We start from the raw sequence: 26,385 nt of genomic DNA, 5'->3' as shown, positions 1-26,385 counted from the left end.
ATTTCGGCTCTCGAGCCCTTTGAAGATAGGACTGCTGTATCCCAGCCCTCTGGCACCTCCTGCAACCCGCCTTCTCTCTGTGCAGGAAACGACACACTCTCTTACTGGGATCACACAGCACACATATCTACAGAAGCAGCCAAAGAGAAAACACAAATCCCATAAACAGGAACTTTATTAAACTACACATTACATAAAAGGACATATAAATGGACCTTTAAATACATTCAGTTTATCTTAAATTCATATAGAAACTTATTTACAGTTCTGCATTATATATTTAAATTATTTTTCCAAGCTTACTACCAATAAAAGGTAATAGAATGATCACCTGTTCACACAGATGCATACAAGCTGTCCATAGGGCTAAGCAAAACACCACTTCTCAGGAAACTCAGCTTATTAGATATCAAAGCAACAACTCATTCTGAAGGTGCCTTCTTCTGAGTGGCCCTTTATGTGAGACCTCTGCTGTAGAGATGCTGGGGGTTAGTTCTGGAAGCTGATCCCAGGGCAGACATGGGTCCTTGGTTGTTCATGATGACTTGGACTCTTGGAGTTGGAAGGACCCTTGAAGACCATGATCGAGGCCATGCCCCTACTTCTGCAGACTGGGAAACAAAGGATTAAGAAGAGGGAGGGACTTGCCAAAACCACACAGCATCAGTGATGGAACAGGGACTCTGACCCCAGTTTCTAGGGTCCCGCCAAGGGGCCCCGACCCTGGCACTACCCACAAATCCACAAACTTTTGACCTCTTTCACAGGCCCTATGGTTTGAACATTTTTGTCTGCATGGTTAAATACATGATTTTTAAGGCTCTTTGAGATGGTGAAAAATGGCTCAGGATTCATCTTTGTGGAGCACTGGAAATACATACTGAGGGCTGCTTTTACAAGAGGTTTTGTGGTCAAGTGCCTTACTTCTTCAACCATGAAGTTTACCTTTTCAATTTAGCTGACTTATGGAAGCTCAGAGTTTCCAAGTAATTTGAATGGAGGGCAACATTCTACAGGAGGGAGACTGTAACATCGACCATATGGATTCATCACAAATACATTATATTTGCCGAAATCCACCTACCGCTGTCAGATCTAGAACAAAGTTTCACTAACAAGTGATCAAAAGTAAAAAATGGGGGGGGGCAATTTTTAAATAACAAAAAAGTTTCAAGAATTCCTCCATTTCCCAATTAGTCAGAGGGATATAGTGAACTGGCACTGAGTAGAAATAGTACATGTTTTCCTCTTTCTTTTGAATGAAGCCTGACTTTTTTTTCCAAAATTTTCCTGATAATATAAAATCTTCTTAAAGCAATTTTTTTTGGTCTGTTTTTAAAAACTTGATCTGTTTTTTCTCAGGATTTAAAACCACTGTACCAAAGAACAGACAGCAACATTAAAAAGTATCGAGAGAGAGAGAGAGAGAGAGAGAGAGAGAGAGAGAGAGAAGAGGAGAGGAGAGGAGAGGAGAGAGAGAGAGGGAGGGAGGGAGAGAGGTGAGAGGAGAGAGCTTCTCTCCAGGCTCCAGGTCACATTAGCAAAGGAAAGAGTGGGAGACTGAAGGGTTTTTTCTTCCCTGTAACTAGAGCGAACACAAGTCATAGCAGCCTTCACTCAGTTTTACAACAGATACTCAAATGAGAAAACACAACGGGAAAGATGTGCTCAGCTGAACAGTCCCTGATGACCTTCCATCAAAATATGGCAGCTCTAAACTCTGGAAGCTTCAGCATTCTCCCAGGGGCTGCCACCCATCTGCAGGGGAGACTTGCCCCACTGTCCACGGTGCCTGCCCCAACACACAGGAGCACCCGATTTCCGTCCACCAGTCTCACTTTCCCTCCTGTCCACACCCAAACCCTCACCAAAGTCAGCAGGGTGAGGCGAGCAAAGAAGAAAGTCTTCAGGAAGACGGGGCCAACCACAGAACACCCAAGGTCTTGCGGAAGTCCAGTTGCCAGCTATGCACAGGGTGGGCAGGTGGAACCCTGAGGCCAGGGAACACAGGAAGATAAAAACATCTTCACCGTTTCCCCCCTGGGCCGCATTTCACTCCGTGAAAGGAACCAACTAAAACAACGTTTAATTTTTATATTAAAAAATAAGTCATTGATACATAAAAACTGGCCCCAAATCTTCTTTTACTTGTTACATAGGAAAGTCATTTTCCTCGTCTGAGTCGTTCACGGGTCTCTGTGGTCTGTTTGGGAGACGGGGTCCGCCTGGTCCACCTCCGGGGCGCGGGTGGAGATGCCTACCCGTGGCGGCAGGACGTCCGACCGGCAGTTCATCCAGCCAGAGTCAGCACGGCATGGTGGGCGGGCCCCACGGCTGCACCTTCGGTGACAGGAGCACTGGCAGGTGGCCCCGGCGGACTTTATGTGGAATAGACATTCGGGGTCGGCCTTTCGCAGAAATCAGTCCTCACCACCCGAACCCCAGGACGCGAGTGGGGAGCGCGGACGCCTCTCACTTCCACAAGGGATGGAGCCCCTTCCCCAGCGCCCCCCGACAGGCGTCCTTCAGCCGGAAGGAGGCCCTTTCCCCGGCCCCGCGGCCCTTCGGCGGGGCCTGGGCGCTGTCTCCGGGGCCCTCGGCTGACTCGGGCCCCTTCCGGGGGGCGCGGACGCTGCCGGCCCGCCGCAGGGCGCCGCTGTCCTTGGGGGCGGCGTCCTCGGGGCCACCCTTCACCTTCAGCTGCCGCTGCGACACGGTCCGGGTGAGGCCCGGGGATCTGGCCACAGGCGGGGAGTCGGTCCTCTGGCACCGAGACGAGGAGGCGACCGTGTTGCGGGCGAAGCTGGGGACCGGGGCCGGGCCGCGGGGCGCGCTGGGGGCCGGCGGGGCCCGGGGCGGCTCCTCGGGGCTGTCGGGGCCCTGGGAGCCGGAGCGGCAGATCTTGTTCTCCTCGGGCTTCTGCCGTGGAACATTGCGCAGGGGCTTGGCGCTGGGCTTCCTGAAGGAGCTCCTGGTTGGCGCTGGGGGCTCCCTCCCGGGCCGGACCGCCGTCGAAGGCCTCCCGGGCGACGCGTTCGGGGTCCCCAGCACCGAGCTGCGGCGCGACAGCGGCGCCGGCGGGTTAGCACCGACGGGGCCCTCGCGAGGGGGAAGCTTGCCGGGTGTGGGGGCGCGGCCGGCGCGCGAGATGGGCACGACCTTGCGCATGCTCTCGCTCTCCCAGCCCGTCAGCGTCCGCACCGGCCCCGCCGCTGCCGCGCCCCGCCGGGCAGGCCCAGCCCTGGACGCCCCCGTCGACGCGTCTTTGAGGGGGCTCCTCTTCGGGGCCATCACCTCCCTCCCTCTGGCCGGCCTGTCCTTGGGCAGGCCCCCCTTGCAGTCCGGCTCGCTCTTCCCTGAGAGGGAGCCGCCGGAGGCGGAGGCGGCAGTGGGAGCCTCCGCAGGCGGGTGGCAGGCAGGGTTTGAGGAGACCTGGCTGCCGCCCGTCTCCCCAGCCCTGGAGGACACGGAGCCCTCCCCGTCGCCCCCCTCCCCCGGGTCCCCCGCTTCGGGTCTGGAGTCGGTTCCCTCCGAGCAGTCCAGGGTCAGCGAGCAGTCGGTGGTGTCCGAGGTGTAGAACAGAGACCCAGGATCTTGGTTCTCGGGGTTGCTGCTGCCCTCAGATACTGGAGCCGTGCTGATGGGCTCATCCGGGCCAGCGCTGCCATCCCCCGGGGCCGGGCTGGGACCCCCCTGGGCACCTCTGCCCACGGGCGTCAGGCTGCCGTTGCTGGCGCCCAGGGACTGCGGGTTCTCATCCCCCACGGACGCCAGCTCCATTGGGCTGAAGTCATTTACGGTCAGCGGGGCCAGCTCCTCCGGGCCCTTGGCAGCCTGGAGGTCGAACTGGGCCAGACCCGTCACCAGCTCATGCTCCCTAATCCCTAGAGCCAGCGGCGAAAGTGGAGGGGACCGCACGGAACCCAGGCCCACAGGCTCGCTGTTCCTCTTTCGGAGGATGCTGACCCCATTGCGCCGAACCCGGGGTAAGGCGGGGGCGGGTTCTTCAGGTCGGGGCGCCGGGAGCTGCCTCGGCCACGCGGAGGTGGGGTGGGGGGTTTCCTCCTGGCCCTCCGAGACCGGAGGTCTGTGTGCTGGGCTGGAGCCCTGGTCCCTCTGTCCTCCAGGCTCCGTCCGGGCTCCGCTGGCCGGGGCCTGCCAGGGGCAGCTCCGGGGCAAGCTGTGGAACTTGAGCTCCTCGGGGCTGTCAGTGGAGCTCTCCAGGAAGGTCAGCAGCTCCCGGTCGGCCACGATGCCCAGGGAGAGGCGGGAGCGGCGGGTGTTGGGGGGCCGGTAGGAGAGGCTGATGGGCCTGGAGTGCAGGAAAGGCGGCAGGTCCTCCACGCCCCTCTTAGTCAACAGCTCCACGTCATTCTCACTGCTGCTCCGGCCGAATCCAAGCTCCCCAGCCGGCCAGAAATGCCGTTTCTGCTCCAGCTCCTTCAGCCGCTGCAGGCGCCTCAGCTCCTGCACCTCGCGGTCGTGGTTGTCCTGAAGGAGGGACGGAGAGAAGCCAGAAGATGCATGAGACACGTGGGACCCAAGTGCAATTCCAGAGACAGCTACCCTAAGACCCCACTGAGAGACACAGGCTGGAGGAGAGACCTGGGTCATTTGTTTCACCAAGGGAGACAGCCTGTGTTTGCATGCGAATGTGTGTTTGCAGTGCTTGTGTGCCCGGAGGGATGGAGGCCTCTGTTCTCTGCAAACAACGTGGGCGTGGCCGGGCGTGCACACTAGGCCTGGCCCCAACCATCTGCCTAAAGTTGTCATCAGATCCCCTGGGCCCAACTTCCAGTCAAGGCATCGTGCCCTCAGTGTGGGCTGTGATTCCACACATGCCCGAGACCTCAACTCAGAGGAAACCCAACTTGGTTTCTAAGCAGGGCAGGAGAGAAAGGACTTCCAGGAAAGTGCTATTTAGGCAAGAGCAGGGAGAAAAATACAACGGGTGTTAAAAGAATCTGTGTTGCATGGAAACATCTACACACACACACACTCATGTGCACACATTCTACTTAACAGTGATTTGGACGCATAAATGTAGACTCAGGACATTAAGAGATGCCTTTCAATCTGTGTTCTCTGAATGCTCCCTGGTAAAGAAACACCCGAAATGCCACCGAGGTTCTGTCCCTTGTGCCCCACCCACTTCCCACAATCGGAGAGGAGGATTTGCTTTACAAATCTTTCTACCTGTCTCCCTGCTCCAAGGAGCCAGCCCTCCCGCCACAAACCGAACCGGAACAAATGCACACACCAAAGCACGCTTTACTGTCCTTAAATATACTCGTGTCACATAAACGTGCAGATGTCGCACCCAAATCTGCTATCATTGGCGCTTTTTACTTGAAAATCAATTTCCTCAGACAGTAGACTTTCCCTTCCAAGTTTCTGAGAGGCTCTGGCTCTGACCGGAAATTCTGGGCTCCTCCTGCAGCTCTGCCCTCGGGCTCCCCAAGGTCCCGGGTCTTCTCCTTTCAAGGCTGCCTGTGGGAGGGCATGGGGCCAGCTCCTGGCTCTCAGGACAGCGGGGCTGAGAGCATCATACAGGTGGCCTCATGGGCCTGGAGAATTCTGACTGGGAGCGAGGGCCTCGGAAAGAGCCAATTTGGCGGCTACCGCCCACCAGCGCCTCCGCCTGCTGACCTCACTGCTTGGACGGGGGAGAGGAATCGTGGCCACAGGCTCAGCCTCCTCTTCACTGGACAGAAAAAGGCAGCTTGAGAACTCCAGCGACTCACTTAGGGCTGGGGAGATGTCTGAGCAACCCCTCAGAGAAATGCAGCTAAGGACACATCTGTACTTAAAACACAGGGAAAGAGGTGACCCACGACTACTTGGTTCCTTATCAGCACCTGAAATGATGGGATGTTACTTTGCTTTTAATTGACAGATGAAAGTTTTATTTGCAAAGCCAAGCAACCCAGGCTTCCCTGGTGGCGCAGTGGTTGAGTCCGCCTGCCGATGCAAGGGACACGGGTTCGTGCCCCGGTCAGGGAAGATCCCACATGCCGCGGAGCGGCTGGGCCCGTGAGCCATGGCCGCTGAGCCTGCGCGTCCGGAGCCTGTGCTCCGCAACGGGAGACGCCACAGCAGTGAGAGGCTCACGTACCGCAAAAAAAAAAAAAAAAAAAAAAAAAAGCCAAGCAACCCAAAGAGTTTTGTGGCTTCTGCATGAACTCAGAGATTATTGGAGCCGGAGGCTGAAGGGCAAGAAAGCAGCAGTCATGTTCAGACAGCAGCAGACTCCCTCACTATCAGGGCACTTTGAAGCCCACTCTGGCCGAGGACAGCCTGGTTCCCCAGATGCCAACCCCTGGCAATAGCTATGGAGCTTAAAACAGGGGAGTGAGGACCTTCCCATCATCCCGCTGCGACAAAGGTCCCCCTGAAAGAGGAAAGTGTCTCCTGGGAAGGGGGGAGGATCTTCAAAGAGGCGTCTTAATATCGTGACTGCCATCCTAAAAAAACCTAACAAAATGCTTTTAGGGCATCAGAGCGAGCGTAGGAATGAGCAGCTAAGTAGCAAAGGCAGCCAAACAATAGACTCCTGCCAACAGGGAAAGGCTCGGGGCTGAGACGGCAGAGCCCTTCCCCGGAATCACAAGCGACAGCCGGGCAACACCGCCTGGGCCAGACCTTCCTGATGCCCCGGAGCTGCTGAAGCACCTTCCCACCACAGGCAGAGGAAAAAGAAAAATCCTGACAACTCAGAAAACACAGAGCCGTACCTTCACTGCTTTGTTGAATTTGACACAGAAGTCTCTGAATATCTGAAGGCACTCGTCCAGTTTCACGGTGTCTTTGTCTTCACAGAAAAAGTCGATGAGGGTGTGGGCCTCGTCCTGGAGCTTTTGCTTCCAGCGCTCCAGCTCTGCCAGCTTTCCCAGGGCAAACTGCGGGGAAGGGGACAAACAGCACATGCTGAGGCGAGCGCTCGGCCTGCTGCCTGGTGCCTGGGGTTCAGTTTCAGGTCTCACTGCACGTCCCTCAGAGCTGACAGGAGAGTAATTCACCCCGAACAACACCTTGGGGAAGCGAGGGGAACCACTACGCGAGGCCTGAGAGCCACAGGAGACTGAAGAGCTTTAAGCTGGAGGATGCCACCGACCAAATGTTCCCCTGTAAAGTCACTGGACGCATGGCACGGGAGTGCAGTTGGTGTTGCTAAGGAAAACCCTGCATCTGTCTGTATCTGTTCTTCCTTCTCTCATGACTGAGGCTTATACTGGGCCAAGGGTCTACTTCAGGGTCCCAAAAGTCACTTATATTGACCAGTTGTCTTATCCAGAGGTCTGCCCCATTGAGAGGGGTTTAAACTTACCCCCAAATGAGCTCTATCAGGGTCAGTGTCACCCCCGCAGGGACAAATGCCCAGCCAGGGCTTCTTATCCGAGTCAGCTCTGTCTATGGCCCACACTTGCACCCCTCACCCCCAAGCCATTCAGTAGGTTTGGGGTGGACCTGCCATTACTTTATTAAAACTCCCAGGAGGTTTTGATGGGTACCCACGGCTTGGAACTACTGCCCTATACAAATCAGTCCTCTTGGCCTCTTTGTGTTTTTCCTAATTCTTCCAGGACAACGTCTCCAAGGCCCATACAGACTCAAGTACTGCAGCAACGCGGTGCGGCCGAAGGTAGCCCGCTCTCCTCTGCTGAGCCCCCGCCCCTTCAGGATGGGGATCCCCAGGGCCAAAGGCACAAGCAGATGTCCCCGCCGGCAGCTCAGTGACATCTCCTGTTGAGCTGAGGTGAGGAAGCAGCAGGTAGAGGAGATGGAGCCCCGGGGAGATGGCATTTGGGGTCACGCTGAAGCCTGACGGTGCTTTCTCTTTCACTGGATAACAAGGCTTACATGAAGAAGGTATATTCCTTTACGAAATCACACTTCTATCTGAGAAAATTCTCCTTGGGTGGGGGGCTGGGCGTGAGAAATAGTGAAGTTGCGGGCTGCCCACCTGGCGGATGGGCTCACTGCTTGAACACTAAAGAGAGTCTCAGGAGAAATTCTGAGAAGACGCATCCCCTCCCACCCACCCACACACTAACCCCCTCCAAAACCCTTTTCTTCCACTAAGCACATTCGAGAGGTAGCAGGAAACCAAAACTATTTAGGAAACCAAATGCCAGAGAAAGTAACCACCTGAGTCAGTAACCTGAGGCAGTGTGTGCGTTCACGCTGAATTTTTCTTCGAGGAGAGAAGGGTATTAATGGAAGGCTAAATCTTTGCCTGTCATTCTCACACAGGGCGAAAGGTGGATTCCAGCCAAGAATAGCTCAACTGCAGAAAAACAGGACTTTGACAAGAATCTTCATGGGAGCTTACTCCACCTGAGATGTCTCATCGCAGATCTTGTGGCGGACGGGGAGAGTGCCTGAGCGCTCGCAGTCCCCTTAGGACTCGGGAAAGTGAAACATTCTGAATAGGACCTGAAAAGCCACCACGCTCAGAGTTGTTTGCCAAGAGCTAGTTGCTGAACCCTTTCCTCATGGTTAAGGCCACAGATGAAAAAGCCCAAAGCAACGCTGGCAAAGCATGAATGACAGATTGGCAGTTGTCACAGCAATCTCAACTTTCCAGCTCAAACTTGTCTGCTGTGGACCAAAGTTCCACACCAGTACACTTGGTACCTCTCACCCAAAGGGTCAAAACACTGAACCAGATCTGCAAAACTATGTTCCTGTCATTTTTCTGCTCAAAAATGGTTCACCATAGCTTAGAGAGCAAAGTTTTCAGACTGGCATTCAGACCCCTTCGTGGCCGGACCATAACCTAACTTAAAAAGTTGTATTTTTCCGGGCTTCCCTGGCGGCGCAGTGGTTGGGAGTCTGCCTGCCGATGCAGGGGACACGGGTTTGTGCCCCGGTCCGGGAGGATCCCACATGCCGCAGAGCGGCTGGGCCCGTGAGCCATGGCCTCTGAGCCTGCGCGTCCGGAGCCTGTGCTCCGCAACGGGAGAGGCCACAACAGTGAGAGGCCCGCGTACCGCAAAAAAAAAAAAAAAAAAAAAAAAAATTGTATTTCCCCCATTTAAAAAGAAAGTGAACTTAAAAAAGAAAAATAAATAGCTGTGTGGAACAGTTTACGTAGAGAGATAAAGATGACTACCAGGAGGACAAGTTTAGAGTGAAAACAAGGTTGCTTCTGAAGAACAGTCCGGGGGTGTGGATTTGCATCATAAGCCTTTCTGTGCTACTATTTAGCATAAGAGATTAACATTTAATGTAAGAACTGAGAAATGAGACCTGCAGAATCCTTCTCCCAATGTGTGACAGGCCTTCCCCTTGAATTTCTGGATTTGTTCCATTTGTCTTTACTGCTGAGTGTTTTCCTAGCTACTGTTAGATGATTCTGTGGTGGTGTTTGCTTTGTTGTCTCACTTTGAGAAGAAAATCTGTGCACTTTTAAGGGAAAATTAGAGTTTAGTGACATATGAAAGAAAATACAGAACATGTGTTTAATAATGAAAACAAACTCCCAGCAGAGCCAAACAAAATCAAATGTTCACTGACGGGAGCTGCAGCTCACAGCATTTGATGTGACTTCATTACAAGGAAGTGAGGGGAGGCTGAGGTTGGTCCAACCCTCAAAAGCACTGGTCCCTTTCCACCGCCCAGGGCAGCCCTGCCTCACTGATTCTAGCTCATGAGCCTCGAAGCCCTGACACTGAAGGCAGCACACCATTTCCCTGAAGACTGAAAGCATGAAAAGGCGCCACCATTTTTTTCTTTTTTACAAAATAAGGAAGATAAAAGAAGTATGTCAGACTGTGATTAGTGAGTCACAGTGAGCTGTCACAAACATGTTCTCTCTGCTGGGTTTTGTTGATGTTATTCCGAACAGCTCCTGCCACGCCCTGTGGGGCTGGTGCAGTTGGCGTGGTGAGAGGCACCGACTCCGGTGTGTCCTCCTGCCCTCCCTATAAAACATGCCAAAACGGAGCTTGTTTCTGCCACACAAACAACTGAAGGAACAACAGCCCAAGTGCTCAGGTGTCTTTAACGATCTCCGTGGAACTTCCTACTGGTGTCCAGAAGTTCGAGTGGGAGACAGGAACCCCTGAGCCGTACTTTAGAAGCAAAACCTTCTAAAGTTGCCAGACTGCTGCCAAGTGTAAGCATAAGGGATCCCAGTTCACTCCTAGGTGATGCCATCATGCAGACAGAGCAGAGGCAAACAGAGACCCTGCCCCTAACCAAAGCCTCAGGGTTAGACCATATTCAATACCCTCTGCCAAAAAACCAACCCAGCAGAGGCTGGGCACCGAAATACAAACTTCCTTTTACCAACTTGGGGGAAAAAAATATGCATGGGAACCTGCTGCTTCCACAAACAGCCCTGCAAAGGTAACCAGCCTTGAGGGGCTGCTGAAGATGAGATCAGGGGGACTGACTCGAATCATACACACACCTGAAGGAAATCTTCCATCTGCTGACAGAGCTCACCATCCCGCTGGACGTTCTCCTTTAGAGATCTTGTCCTGACAAAGAGCGAGTGCAGCTCTGCCTCTGTGTTATCCAGAGATAATCTGAAAGAAGAAAGGGGAGAGTGGGTACCTGGCACAGGAGGCCAGGTGTCACGCAGGTACATCAAACAAGACCCTGGAAACAGAAGGGAGAGCTACCGTGATTGTCTACCGACCTCTGTATCTAGAGTTTCCTCCTATGTTTCCTTAAGAAGCGATTCCTTCCTAAAGACACACACTGGTTCAAAGACCAGGCTGTAATTTTGTTCTTGCTGGTGAGATAGCCGAAAGCATGGGAATTGTGAAGCTTTTCAAAAACTAGGTCTGAACATCTTTATGCCATCAGCGTTAGAATTCGGCAGGACTCAGATACTTAGACTTTCCTCTGGCCGTGAAACGCAAATACAAAAGCTCTAACCCACGAAAAGCAAGGCAGAGCATGCTGATAAACGGGATATTAAGGGTGATATGGAGACACTACACAGACTGCATGTTGCTCGCCACAGGCAACCAGAGTCAGCACTCTGTGTCTTAGAGAGAACTGACACACAGCTCACAGTTCTGCGGAGAAATGGTGGAATTGACGACAAGGCTTTTGTTACATATGCCACACTCAGATTAACAGAGCATGAATGATGTTTCTGTAAAGCGAATAGATGAAACCTAAATCCAGGTGGAATTCAATTAGCAAATTCATAAATCAAGATGCTTTCATGCTTCCATTGATCAATTCTAACTTTTTTGTTATGCAATAGTTTTCCACCTTCAGGGGCTTTCCTGGTGGTGCAGTGGTTAAGAATCCGCCTGCCAACTCAGGGGACACGGGTTCGAGCCCTGGTCTGGGAAGATCCCACGTGCTGCAGAGCATCTAAGCCCATGCGCCACAACTGCTGAGCCTGTGTTCTAGAGCCCGTGAGCCAAAACTACAGGGCCCACATGCCACAACTACTGAAGCCCGTGTGCCTACAGCTAGTGCTCTGCAACAAAAGAAGCCACCACTAGGAAAAGCCCACGCACCACAACCAAGAGTAGCCCCTGCTCGCCGCAACTAGAGAAAGCCCACGCACAGCAACTAAGACCCAACGCAGCCAAAGATAAAATAAATAAATTTATAAAAAAAAAATAGGGCTTCCCTGGTGGCGCAGTGGTTGAGAGTCTGCCTGCTGATGCAGGGGACACGGGTTCGTGCCCCGGTCCGGGAAGATCCCACAGGCCGCGGAGCGGCTGGGCCCGTGAACCATGGCCGCTGAGCCTGCGCGTCGGAGCCTGTGCTCCGCAACGGGAGAGGCCACAACAGTGAGAGGCCCGCGTACCGCAAAAAAAAAAAAAAAGTTTTCCACTTTCACTGGTCACTGGCACCCACCTATGACCTGTTTGTACTTCACTTTCCATTTCAAATAAATAACCTTAGTAAGTAAGTTTTTTCTAAGACAAGATCTAGCTAACTTTCCCCACCTAACTCTGACCAGAAATGGAACGGTTATTTCTCTATGTATCTCTTAGAAACATTTCCACACTAGGAAGTGGAAAAAATATTCCCACACAAATTTGTTAGTAATTCAGAAACCAAAACAGTTTGCATCTTTGAAAATGCTCATTCTTTGGGGAGAACACTCTGGTGATCTGTAAATACGAACTATGAACTGTTTACATCGTTGGACGGATAATCTCACTTTGGGAAAGACATGTCATCTGTGGTTGGATGTTTGCAGTCAGTAACACTGAGCTGCGGGCCAGTGGCGGGGTGGGGCTTAGAAAGCTGTGGTTCATGTGTTTATGCATGCGGTTCACAGCTGTCCCAACTGGATAGAGCCCCTCAGATAACAAGCAGATGACATGCACTGGGCTGATACGTGAGGTGAGGGGCTGGAGCCAGCTCATGGGACGCAGCTGTGGCTGTGGGTATCTCTCCCCAGCTCCACAGTCAGTAGTGCCCCATGGGGAGCTTGAGATCAGCCATGGCAGCAGTATTTACGCCATGGAAATCAGCAGTTGCTACAAATCAGGACTTTTCTCCCTAAAAAGCTGGTCGTTGAACATTTACCACTGATGCATGCATATGTATTATAAATTTAAAAGCACAGGATTCAAAATAGCATGTATACACAGATTACAGCTATGTTAAAATACACATCTATATTAGGATCACAAGTGATCCTAAACAGTGATGTAAATACAGCTTTATGTTTGGTAGATACTTCCTCTGCAAAGTTGAGTGACTAAAACAAAATCCTTTCACAGCCCTTGGTATGGTTCCAACTTCTTTTAATGCAACAGAAAATAAACGTACCATGTTAGATTCTAAAGGAATCAGTGATGTATGGCCCTGGAAGCTTGCCTGATATATACCAACTCCCAAGGTAACAGGCTGTGTTCTTTGAGCCCTATCTTTTGGGTGTGGAGGTATCTGAAGTTCTTAATCCATATATATATATATATTTTTTTTTTTTTACACTGATGAGATTCATTAGAATAGACTGCAATAGGAGTTTTTTAGATTAAAAATAAAGATTAATTTTTCAAAACCCCCAAATTCCAAATATGCACACATACCTCTGTAACCAAATGAAAGGAAGGTCTGAAAGTTCAACAAGACAAAACTTTTAAAATTTCAAACCTGAATCCAAAAGTTGTAAAATATTCATCAGTTTTCATCAGAAGGTAGTTAAAAAAAACAAAAAACCTTGTTCTCACAATCCTCTTCCTTGCTTACCTAGCAGCCTCCTGAACATGATGCAATTTTTCAGAAAAGTTTAGAAGCACGGCATCTTTCTTCTGGGCTTCCTGGAACAAAACCAGAATTTCCTCTCACTATATAGGGATAAAACTGGAATTTTGTCCACTATACGGAGAACATTTTTTCAGGGCTTACAGGAACCATAAAATCACTGTTCCCATTTTTAGGCTTGATACATTCAAAGCAATTCACTGAGTCATGAACTCTTAGTCTGATATTCTTAGTAAGACTGACCAGAACTCTCCTACTCTCAAGAAACATTTAACTTCCCAGAACAACTGATCCTGACATGAAACACGACTCATGTGCATGAAGACTCAGTGGAAGGAGGCGGCGGCTTAGCAGGGCTCATTGTTCTTAAGAGAATCCAATAGATCCTGCTGAAATACCACCCATACCTATGCGTATGCCTCCACTTGACCGAGCTACGTGCAGCTCTTAGACCAGTTTGCAAACTGAGTTCAATCAGAAGGTGCACAGGCCATGGGGGTGTTTGGATCCTTCATCTGTTCAGAGGGTACAAAGAAGGCAGGTCTGAAGAGGGCAGTTACCAACTCAGGAAACTTCCCCACGTGGGCAGGGACCAAGCTACACAAAGCACCTGGGTATGGGGATCTAAAAGGGCAGCCAGGAGATGCTGCAATCCACATGGGATATGGAACACATTTTCTGGTTTCAATGCCCTCAAAATTGACACAAATTAGTGCCAGGTTCAATGTGCCCTCTGTCTTCTGAAGAATGCAGTCACAATAGTGTGTATTGTTTATGGAGGGCTTACCATATTCGGAACACTGAGCTAATAAGCACGTTCTGGAATTATCTCCCTCCACCTTCTCAATTACCTAGTTTTGAGGTATCACTACCCCCCATCATTTGATGGAGAAATTGAGGAACTTAAGGCTTAAGTAACTTGTCTGAGGAAGTACAGCTAATAAAGGACAAGTCAAAGTCTCCCCGTTCGGGCTTCTCTGGTGGCGCACTGGTTGAGAGTCCGCCTGCCAATGCGGGGGACGTGGGCTCGGGCCCTGGTCCGGGAGGATCCCACATGCCGTGGAGCAACTGGGCCCGTGAGCTACAACTGATGAGCCTGCACTCTGGAGCCTGAGGGCCACGGCTGCTGAGCCCGCGTGCCGTGACTGCTGAGGCCCACGTGCCTAGAGCCCGTGCTCCACGGCGAGAGGGGCCGCCGCCGTGGGAGGCCCGCACACCGCGGCGAGGAGTGGCCCCCGCTCGCTGTAACTGGAGAGGGCCTGCGTGCAGCACTGAAGACCCAACGCAGTCAAGGATGAAATGAATGGGATAAATAGATTGAAAAAAAAAATCTCTCTGTTCTATTCTGAAACTCATGCTTGAAACAAGGCTGCAACACAGCTTTCCTCCCAGGTGAAGCTATATCTATGTGATCGCTGTCAAAACAACAAGGAGATTCAAAGGGAAAAACAAACCAGCACAATTCGCTATTTGAGATAATTTAACAACAAAGAGAGAACTGTCCTTGGCTCATCTCTGACTTAATAACTAGTTACTGGGGTGTCACATAGACCCAGTCAAAAATGCAATTGATGGACAGGGTTCAGACCCCAAACCCTGTGTGAATGGCAAGGCCCTGTAACCCCCAGTTCACAAAGAAAATATGCAAGTGATCCCCTCATTGCTCTGACTCTTCCACTCTTTACACACAACGGGTCAAAAATCTAGTCAGGTCAACTCAGAAATGTTTCAACACCCAGGCCCCTGCTCTCCATCCCTGTGGCCATTACTCTGATTCTCAACTCTCGCCAAACAATGAGCGCCAACTTCCACCAAGAGGTACCCCTATTTCTATTCTCTCTCCACTCTAACCCACCCTCCACGTTGCCTCATTTCCCTAGCAACAAAAACATACCTGGTCAGGCCATGGTACTGTGTATAAACTTCTGTTGGCTCCCCATGGCTAAAGCATGAAGTCCAGATTCCCCAGCAACCACTCTGCCTCACCCCCGACCCCTCCACTTCCCTCCAGGCCTGTAACCCCAGGTGCAGCCCAACTCAGGAATCCGCAAATAGAACCTTCCTGGCACCTACGGCGCCCTTTCCTGACTCTGATGCCACCTTACACCTCTGAAAAACTTCACTGCCTTGGGGGCGGGGGTGGGTAACGTACATTCTCTCTCTGTATCAATCACTTCCACATACCTGTGCAACAAAGTGCAGGAGATTCATCCCAGGTTTATTTGCTTTTGTGTCTGCCAATTTGAGCAAAGAAGATAGTTTAAATCCTACTGCATTGCCAGCATACCCTCCCTAAAGAAGACAAATCAAAAGAAAAAATATACATACACATTTAGACAGACAAATAAAGTTGGAAATACAACATTAAAATTCTTTTTTGAACTTCACTTACTGCATTCATGATATTCCCTGCTTGCAGCACCAAGTGTAATATCGAATGTAGTTCCTCACATGACATCAGCTCTGTCAGAAAGAACACACCACGGTACCTTAGAGAAGGCTTCAGCTTAAACACACACGAGACAGCTACCACATCCAAGTTCAAGTGTGTCTGAAGTAAGCTCTGACCCTAAACTGTATAAAAGACTGAAACAAACAAAGTAGCACACTGCACGGTATATCTAACGTACCACTGGCTACTGGTGATGCACATCCTAGTGTTCAGCTGGGAATCAAATATGTGTGACACTTAAGTATCACACATACTTTGATAATGAAAATTTTCAAGGAGCGGAAAATACAAAAGCCTTAGGAAAAGCAGTACACTGTGTTACAGGAATAATCTCCTCTCAGCAGTTATTTCTTTATGGTTTCCTTTATATCCTTTGAGACTATATTTACGGACTATGAAAACGAATAGTGCGCAGCATTTTGCTTAGCTGCTGAGCTATGAGGAGATAAAAAATAAACAGGCTGGAATGACAGGTACATAACTTGCCAAGTTCCAACCCTTAGCGGCAGGTACCCAGAGAATCTTTCCATTTTATTCAAAACTCTACATTTCATTTGCATTGGCTTAAAGGTTTAACAAGGAACTTATCATTGTCATATATTGGTAAACTAGTTCGTTGAACACGAAGTCTTTTGTACACACACCTACGCAAATAAACAATATTAAAAATTGCTAATGTATCTGAAAAGCTAAAAAGAAAATTTAATTATTAAAATTACTGTATATATAGGTAATAAAATGTCACCTATGATATTGTTAAGTTAATATTCTCCATTAAGTCTGGTATTACTTTCAAAAAATTACACTTGGATCACTGCCTATACTGTGTTATCTAAGAAGGCCAGGTTTTGAAGAGTAACCAGATAAGAAATGTTTCTACCGTCCCACAAATTTGCATCACTCAATATGAAACATATTTTCCCATCTCTACTTGAACAGGAGAGACAATTCTTTCAAAATTGCTGCTTTAGGCTTGACACAGGAAGAAATTTTAAAAGGACTCTATATTGAAAGAGGAAAATTCTTAGTCTCTTCTCTAAAATGAAGAAAATATGATGAGCTGAAGAGAAAAACTTAATACAAGTCAGAGCAACTAAACAAGAAAACCAAATTGGAATAAACATTCTACCACAATAACTAGGAACCCAGAAAGTGACCAGGAGGAAATCAGGCTGGAGATCCCAGCTGATGAATGCTGGAAACTGTGAGGGCCAGGGAGCACCAGAGACTTTGCCTTGGAGCCGGCATTCTCAGTGCCGTACATGCCAGAAAGCAAGCTCCCAACCCTATGGAATGAGACACTAGAGCAACCTGAGGTTAGAGCAACTCTAACACCGTGTTAGAGTCTGGAGGGGACGCGGGTGGGAGAAGACACCACTGGAGCAGAAACATCAGGAAAGCTGGTAGAATAAGAACAGGAGATGCCTGGGGAGGAGTCAGGACGGAAGGAGGGATGCTTCCGGAAGAGCAGGGTGCCAGCCGCCAACAGAGGCCAGAGCGCTGGAGGAGACAGGCAGCTGGCCCCGGGCCCAGGCTGTGAGCACGTGCCATCATGCACACACACACCAGACACACACAACTACACACACACCACATACACACTACACGCACACCACATACTAGACACACCAGACACACAACTACACACAGCACACACACCACATACACACAACTACACATGCACCACATATTACACACACACCAGACACACACCATATACTACAAACACAGACACACCACATACCACACTACACACGCACCACATACTACACACACTATACACACACCACATACTATGCACACACCAGACACACAACTACACACACACCACATACTACACACACCTAACACACACCACATAATACACACACCACATACACACAACTACACACACACCACATACACACACAGCATACCACACTACACCCGCACCACATACTACACACACAACTACACATGCACCACATACTACACACACACCAAACACACACCACATACTACACACACAGACACACCACATACCACACTACACACGCACCACATACTACACACACACCACATACTATGCACACACCAGACACACAACTACACACACACCACATACTACACACACAGATACACCACATACACACACACCATACTACACACACACACACCACATACACACCACATACTACAACACAGACACAAAACATGAACCATATATACACTATGCACACACCACACGCACTAAATGCACACCATACACACTGCACACACACCACACACATACACACACCATACACACACACCATACACACACTAAGGACATACCATACACACACTACTATACACACCACACACACACCACACACCACACACACACCACACACATACACAGGAAGCTAATCTAGGAGAGGAACAAAAGCAAGCTGCAACCAACAAGGTTTACGCCTAAGCTTGAGATGAAAGCAACCTTCTTTTACAGGAGGAGAATATGCTAATTATTGATTGACTGGTCAGTTAATTAATTAACCGGGGGAGGCAGAAAAGTAAATGGAAATAAACTTTAAATACCATCCCTGGTAACATCTCATTTCCCGTTTTAGAGCGTACCAGAAATGGAACTTTCCATATCTAATTTTTCAATTGAACAGTTTTTAAAAAATAAACTGCTACCAAAATTAATCAAATCAAATTACACAAAGCATCATGTATTTACTCACCTTTTGTAGCGGTTCTTAGAATGGTTATATCTGTGTATAGAGAAGAACAAGAGGGCAAAAATTCTTTCTTTAGCACCATGGCTTCAATCCGCAGTGAACAGCTGAAAGACAAAAGGTACAGCTACAGTGTAGAATTTGACGTTGTTGATTTTAAAACCTTACTCTGCAAAGAACAGTGATGGGTGATCCTTACTTTGGCACCTGAATTAAGCAGTGCAGAAAGGAGTCTGCTAGGGACAGCTTGGCCACGTCTCCACTAAATGCCTTTAGTTTCTTTATCTAAAAGACAGATGGAAAAGGGGGTCAAGAAAAAAAGGACAAATGATTAAAATGGAACATCACTTTAAATTTCATCTTAGAATTCCTTTAGGAAAATAAGGATATCAGTGCTAAATTCAAATTAATAAAAATGTCAGCCTAAGGAAAGGGAATCATCACCGCTTACTACTTTGTTGTTTAAAAGAGCAAACGAGCAAATTAGGGAGAGGACAGCTGTGTCACTTATGTGGGCATAAACAATCCCACATGAACCAGAAAGCTGGAGCCACCGGAATCCTCAGAGAGGTTACTAAAGGGAAAGGATCAGTTCCAAGGATGAAAACGTTCTGTAAGTTATAATCTGGAAGGGAGACCACTGTTTGGAAGAAGAAAGAAGAGACTGGATAGTCACTATAGCAGAGCCTTTGAGTCATAAAGGAAAAAAATCTTATTATTTTGAGTATTTTGCATATAAGATACTTAGACTGGGGGAGGGTGTCTAACACAGATCTTCTTTCTGAGGTCAAGTCCTCCTTCACATCTAGTAGCTTTATAGGAAGGGATCACTGGATGTTGAGGTGAGTACACACTGGCTCTCGAGCAGGAAGATAAAGAGGAAAACGGCTTAAACAATTGAAAGATCAGTGTCAAGATTTCCCCCTGTGAAAAAAAATCAGGTAACATAAAGAGTGTGTACAGTGGATCCCGCTTCTGTAAATTAAGAAAAGAAGTGTCTACTATGCCCCAACCCTCCACGCACACACTACAAACACAGGAACAAGACAAACCAGACGTCTACGCTAGGTGAGGCAATCACCACAGTCATTATCATTTTCATCTGCTGCTCATTTTTATTTCCTAAAATGTAAGCATGTACTACTCCTGTAAAAAGTTATACTAAAAGTTATTAAACACACAAATATTCCTTCAACTGTAGTAAAGAAAAAAAAAAAAGAGTTCCAACGTAGGAATATAGCCAAACAGCTAAGCAAGTAGGGATGCAGGCAAAGAGAAAGTTCTCAAACTGCATCAGAGAGCAAGGTATGCCTTCTCCTCAGAGAATACAGGACCAACCCAAAAAACACAACTCTGTCTACTGTAATGGAGAGTCTTCCAACAACAGTACTTTGTGGTCAGGAGCACCTTAAGACTGCTAGAGTTTGTAGTAAGCTATAAAAGAAAAGAATCTGAATATAAATAAATAAATACACACACACTACACTTCAATTTAAAAAAAAGACTTCTAGAGTAAAGCTGATAGCCTGTCTTTGAAGCTAACTGTTCCCAGTAAGCACTTACCACTTTGCTATGTTTTATAAAGCTTTCTCTCTTCCACCCCCTGGATTATGTTAGGTGCCCATAAAAATAACCTAATTTTTAAACCTCTTGAAAAATAGGAAATAGGGCTTCCCTAGTGGCGCAGTGGTTGAGAGTCTGCCTGCCGATGCAGGGGACATGGGTTCGTGCCCCGGTCTGGGAGGATCCCACGTGCCGCGGAGCAGCTGGGCCCGTGAGCCATGACTGCTGAGCCTGCGCGTCCAGAGCCTGTGCTCCGCAACAGGAGAGGCCACAGCAGTGAGAGGCCTGTGTACCGCAAAAAAAGGAAATAACAGTTCAAAAACACAGAGGAGGGGTATTTGCAAAGATGCGCAAACTGAAATATCTGCATCAAAATGTAACAGTGCAGATGCACACCCCAGACACCCTGGTATTAAGTCTGGACCTTAAGACTACATTTTTCCCCACAGTGGGCAGAAAATAGCCATTTATAGAATTGCATTATTTCCCCTACCTTTAGTGCCCCAAATTGAATTTTCCATTTTCAACCTTAATAAATTTAAGGGCAGATGGAACTTCTGCATTAGCTAAACCCAAACTAGTGCCTAGTTTCTGAACTGGGAAAGCCACAGGATGAATTCTGGTCCCTCCTGAGCTACAGTCTAATGATTCACCATATATGGGCAGGGGCAGAGCGGGGCTGTGCCTTTATGTAAGACCACATATGTAGCACGGGCAAAACTTCTGAGAATCACAGCACGGTTTCCTGTCTGAAGCACAAGAACAGGTCATGCTAAGTACACTTGGTAGATATTTTCTATTAAACATGTGCTGAACTGTAAATGAACAATGATTAATCGCCTTCACTTACATAATGAGTGAAAAATGCTTACGGAGTTCAAGAGAATGGTGATACTAAAGATAGTATTTGATTGAAATGCCACGTATCCAGTTGTTAATTCCATTTCAAAATGAGATTTATGTTCATTAAGAGGGATTACTGTGCCTTCACAGAGAGGAAGGTAAAGAAGAGGGTGGACAGACCCTAGAATTATTCTGCGTTCTCATCATCGTCAAAAAGCATATAGCAAACGTGGTCAGGCATCATTTTCTTGGCTGTGCCTGGTTTCTGCCCTAACAGCAAACAGCATGCTCCTTGAGACTCACGCATTCCGAAGGGCAGGCCTCCTTCATCCCCTCTAATTCCACTCACATGGCCTTGAAACAGCAGGGTTTCCCACCAGCAGACCCACCCAACAGAAGACACTGGGGCTTCCTCCTCCCAGGAACAGACAGTAAACGAACAAGGTAAGAATGAGGTGATAAAAATATCAGGGGAGGCGACTCAACTTGCTGCCACAGACAGCAGTTCCACCTCCAGCCCTGCATCCCTGATGCTGCCTGTGGCGGTAGGGTACCAGCGCCAACAGAGAGAAGGGCTCCTTCTCAAGCCGCCTCTCAGGGCCCAGACAGGGAGCATGCTTTTATGTCTGAGTCTACCTTCTCCCTCTGTGAGTTTTAATCATGAATTTGAGGGAAGACAAAAAACGTGCCAGATAAAAGTTCTGCGGTGAAGGGCAGAGAACGTCTGAAAACAAATTAACCTGGGGTTAGCCTGGCAGCTGGGCCGTTTCCGTTCATCAGTTCAGTGTGCTGACAAGTTGACATATTATGAGTGACACTCACGCCAGTACTTCGTGAGAGCGGAGGTGACGCAAGGCCGGCCTGAAGTGAGGTGGGGTTTGGGGAACCTTTGCCCTTCCTTCCTCAGAGGGCGGTGGTGGAGTGCGGCCCAAGGAACTGCTCTGGGGTCAGACAAACCAGGTCAAACCCACCGCCCTCGACAGCCCATTAGTCACGTGCACTAGACAAGCTCTATCTAACCTGTGTGGGCCCCAGTTTTCTCATCTGTTAAATGACGAGTAGGTTACAATGTCACTGTGAGGATTAAACACACACACACACACACACACACACACACACACACACACACACCATGGGTGTGATTTATTGACCTTCTGTGTGCCAGGCACTGGGTTGAGCACTCGATTGCCTCTGGCCCCGTCCGGGGCCTGGAACATGGGGCACTCGATCAACGTGTCGCCCATCCTCGTGCTAAGAATGAGCACAAGACGTTACCCCACAGACCTAGCAACGCACAGTGATGCACAGCGATGCGTTTATTAGCATTTTTCTGCCACATTCCTACCCCTCTCTCAGTTGGCCGTGCCTCCTCCTTGGCCTCTTCTCCATCCTCTGCCCTCTACCCAGGACTGCAGGGTAGGTCCTGCGTCCGAGTGGGGCTGGGCCGCCCAGCACTGCCAGTCTGTCCCTGCAGTGGCAGCGGTCAGGGGGTGGCTCCCTCCGCGGGTCTGGGGAGGGCGCCAAGCAGCCCTGAGGACTGTCAGGGCGCACCTGCTGAAGGAAGCTCCCAGAGGAGCCCGAGGGTGTGCTGAGCCGGTAATGTAAACAAGCAGCAGTGTGACAGCTAGTCAGATACTCAGACCCCGGTCCCTCCGGTGACCCCGCAGGGGGAGGGGGAGGGCCTGGCCCAGCGGCTGGGAAGGCAGTGCAGGACCCCGGGCGTCTCGTCTCCGGGCTCAGCTAATCATCTGGGGGTGAGAGAGTGCCTCGGAGTCTCAGGGCAGCGCTGGGGTGGGTTTTAGTCATCACTCTCTTAACAGCCTCTTTCCTCTGAATTATATCCCACAGACAACGCAAGAAACAGGGTTCTTTAAAACACGTGAGGTTCGACAGCTAAGCTGCTTCTTTGAAAGATCCCTTCGTCTTCCACAGGCTTTGCATTTTAAAATTTTTTTAATTTAAGTTTTTAATCGCCTCTGATTGTTAAATTAGGAAGGAAGGTATTAAGGAAACCACATTTAACCTTCTGCCTCTTCATGGCATGAAGCTGGCAGCCTCCCTCATGCCTAACTCCCACTTAGTTGGAAATTTAGAGCTCCGTTAGGACTAGGTATCAGAGCAGTCCTAAGGAGGAAGCATGAAAAATGCCCAAGCGGGGAGAAGATTTCCAGAGCAACTAAATCTTTTTGAAAACTCAATTCATTAAACACTATCCATCCTAATAAAAGATCCTGAGTACACCTGAAGCTAACACAATACTGTAAATCAACTACACTTCAATTTAAAAAATACATTTTGGAATGCCCATTCTTCACATAAAAGATTAAGGAGTGTTCAGTCTATAGGATCCAGGGTAAATTTTGATCTAATGTACATTTCCCTCAACTCTTTAAGACGCTTTACTAACATTAACAAATGCCATTAATTAATCTTGGCTTTGGTAAATTATAATTGATTTGCAAACAGAAAACCCGAGGTGGAGAGAGCAGCTCAGAATACATAAATAGCCAGTTACCCCCGAAGACCCTCAGTTTGGCACTGTGAGTTTATCACTGATGGAAAAGAAAAAGCACAAATACATTTCTCTTGTTGTTATTAATGGCACTAAAGTCATGTTCCATAAATTATGTCTAGGAAGTGGAGAGAGATCGGGGAGGGAGGAGCCAGCAATATGTGTAAAAGGATAACTTACACTTTCTACTGTATAAGGCTCTGTATTATTTAAATGTGTACAAGCAAATGTATTCGTGTAACTTCTTACTGAAACTTTTAAAGGATCACTTCTTCAGAAATAGACAATATCACAATTTTGGAAGGTTTTACAAAACTGTTTTTCTTTTTTATCCTATCAAGCTCCTAATCATTCATAAATTCAGTTAATTCACTCCAAAAAAAATCAATACTTTATTTATATTGTGGTACTATATTGCTATCATAGCAATCCCCACCTTTTAATCAATTATATAGACAGCATTTATTAACAAGTTACCTCTCTCCAGTTTTTAGAGCATCTTTATTCAAAAGTGTTTTTTTTCTTTTTTTTTTTTTAAAAAGTATATGTATTATGAAACAACCCCAGGTACACCCTAGGCAAAGATCATCCTTAGATGACAGAAAAGGGAACTAACATTTACTGAGCTCCCATGTGCCACGTACCATGTTAGATGCATAACTAGGGCTTAATTATCAACAGCCCAGTAAGGTAAGCATCATTATCCTCATTTTACAGGTGAGGAAACTAAAATTCACAGGACTTATGAAAACTTGCCCAACTTTCTCAATTAAGGGACCAGCGCCAATTTAAGCCTAGGTTCTCCAACTTGCTAACCCATCCTCTTTCTACTGGGTAACTTTTAACTGTTAGGCGAGAAAACTCCGGCTCTGGGTAGGAGAGTGCCCTTCCCATGTGAGTTCTGACATTCCTAAAAATATTAAGCTTTTATTATCACTCCTAACATTTAAAACTCACACCCCAAATTCCTTACCTCCTCTGACTCTGGCAAAAGCTTAAGAAATTCACGTAATGTCTCTGATCCATAATGCTCACTCTTTCCTTGATGAATATCTTCCACAATGGACAGAGGAGACCTTGAAAAGACAATGATCAGATTCCCTTTCACATTGGCTGGAGTGCCAAAGAAACACAAGCCAGGGGACATGAAAACAAACCCCCTCCACCCTCCCTTCCATTCCACCTCCTTCCCAGTCTGATGGGTGGTTTTGTGTCAGCGATCATAAGAGCCCCACTGCCAGGGAAAGCAGGGATCCTGATACACCAGAGGCCCCTTTCCCCAGAAAACCATCCTCGGGCATCCCAGAGAGGGCGAAGGTAGCAACAACCACTGGGAGTCTTCTCTGGGAGAAGAAAAGCAGTTCTGTGGGACTCCTGGAGCCAGAGCCCTCTCCTTTCCACTTGAGGACACGTGAATTTAACAGTGTTTGACTCACCCATCCATCCTCCACTCATGGAGCCACACCTCAGGTGAATTTATAAATTCCCTGACATGTCAGGCATGGACAGATGCCCCAAGGTAATTCTGCCTGGACTCCAAGCCACCTGATTATGTTTTTATGGAGGAAAACAGCGGAAAGCGACACACACTTGGGGCCTCCTCTAGCCACGTGTCTAAAAACAATTTGAAAGTATGAGGGATGGCTTTCCCTCGTTAGAATCTGCGTTTTGGCTCACACCCACGGACTCTGATGCTGACGAGCAGGGATGTGACTAAAGTTTCAAATGTGTGCAAACATCTTACTTCTTAAACTGCTTTAGAAATATCCCAATGTTCATGCTCCGTTTTGCATCCAAGATAGTAATCTGGAAAAAAACAAAGACACGTAAGATCATTAAAGTATGAATAAGAAGAGTCGGAGGAAAGAAGAGAATTAAAACCTATCAAAATACAACACCAATTTTAATGTATAAGAGAGTAAATCCCAATATGTAAATCTACTTTCTGCAATATGTATTTCCTTAATGGTAATAATTACATATATCTGGGCTTCCCTGGTGGCGCAGTGGTTGAGAATCTGCCTGTTAATGCAGGGGACACGGGTTCGAGCCCTGGTCTGGGAAGATTCCACATGCCGCGGAGCAACTAGGCCCGTGAGCCACAACTACTGAGCCTGCGCGTCTGGAGCCTGTGCTCCGCCACAAGAGAGGCCGCGATAGTGAGGGGCCCGTGCACCGCGATGAAGAGTGGCCCCAGCTTGCCGCCACTAAAGAAAGCCCTCGTCCAGAGACGACGACCCAACACAGCAAAAAATTAATTAATTAAATAATTAATTAAAAAAATAATAATTACATATATCTTTTTGGGGTTTTTTGGGCTGTACCATGTGGCTTGCAGGATCTTAGTTCCCTGACCAGGGATCGAATCTGGGCCTACATCAGTGAAAACGCTGAGTCTTAACCACTGGCCCACAGGGAATCCCCATATAGATCTATTTTAATATTGTATAATTTAAAATAAAGTATACTAACATTTTCTAAATTTTGCAATTTCCTCTTAGAATAGTAGAGCCCACATTTAAAAGCCCTAATTTGGAAATAGATGTCTTAGCATAGCAAGAATCTTATGAAATTTGAACTCTGAAGCTATTGCAGAGTGAGTCCCAACCCTGAATCAGGGATGTAAAAGGACCAACACTGTTATTTTCAGAAACATAATAAAATTCTTAATATTTTTCTAAAGGAAAATTTTCTTTTCATTGGGAAAGAATATGTATGTCCAGCAGCCCTTTTAGGAGGAGGTAAGAAAGCGTCCTACACTTTATTTACTCAGAATTTAAAAAGAAAAACTTTGTGCTGTATTTTACCAAGTCTAAGATGTGTTGTTTTGTTTTTTGGCATATGAATATCTCTGGAATCAGGATATGTCTTATAATATATGGATAATCTTTGATTTAATAAAATATGGTGGCCATTCTAATGTACCATCCAAACCCAGATTTTGGCTGCAATAGATTTAAGCTGTTCAGAATTACAGTAGTCTCCCCTTACCCACAGTTTTAGTCACCCTAGGTCAACAGAAATCTGAAAATATTAAATGCAAAATTCCAGAAATAAACAATTCATAAGTTTTAAACTGTGTGCTGTTCTGAGCAGAGTAATGAAATCTGAAATCT

At 48.0% G+C, this 26,385-nt stretch overlaps 1 protein-coding gene across 1 annotated transcript in view; it reads right to left on the bottom strand.

The window, feature by feature from the left end:
- Nucleotides 1-2,472: 2,472 nt before the first annotated feature.
- Nucleotides 2,473-26,385, bottom strand: part of FHDC1 (FH2 domain containing 1) — a gene marked incomplete at its 3' end in the record, with an annotated part of 33,281 nt that continues 9,368 nt past the window's right edge. The window contains exons 2-11 of the mRNA XM_082653614.1: nt 25,014-25,075; nt 24,243-24,345; nt 18,551-18,636; nt 18,358-18,458; nt 15,593-15,663; nt 15,385-15,492; nt 13,186-13,256; nt 10,418-10,535; nt 6,735-6,899; nt 2,473-4,491 (exon numbers count right to left, since the gene is read on the bottom strand). Of these exons, the coding sequence (XP_082509740.1) occupies nt 2,473-4,491; nt 6,735-6,899; nt 10,418-10,535; nt 13,186-13,256; nt 15,385-15,492; nt 15,593-15,663; nt 18,358-18,458; nt 18,551-18,636; nt 24,243-24,345; nt 25,014-25,075 (2,904 nt within the window). The remainder of the gene's footprint in view (nt 4,492-6,734; nt 6,900-10,417; nt 10,536-13,185; nt 13,257-15,384; nt 15,493-15,592; nt 15,664-18,357; nt 18,459-18,550; nt 18,637-24,242; nt 24,346-25,013; nt 25,076-26,385) is intronic.

The sequence above is a fragment of the Grampus griseus genome (assembly GCF_964374135.1).
Source record: "Grampus griseus genome assembly, chromosome: 4".
Taxonomy (NCBI): Eukaryota; Metazoa; Chordata; class Mammalia; order Artiodactyla; family Delphinidae; genus Grampus; species Grampus griseus.
This window is presented reverse-complemented; position numbering and strand designations above follow the sequence as displayed.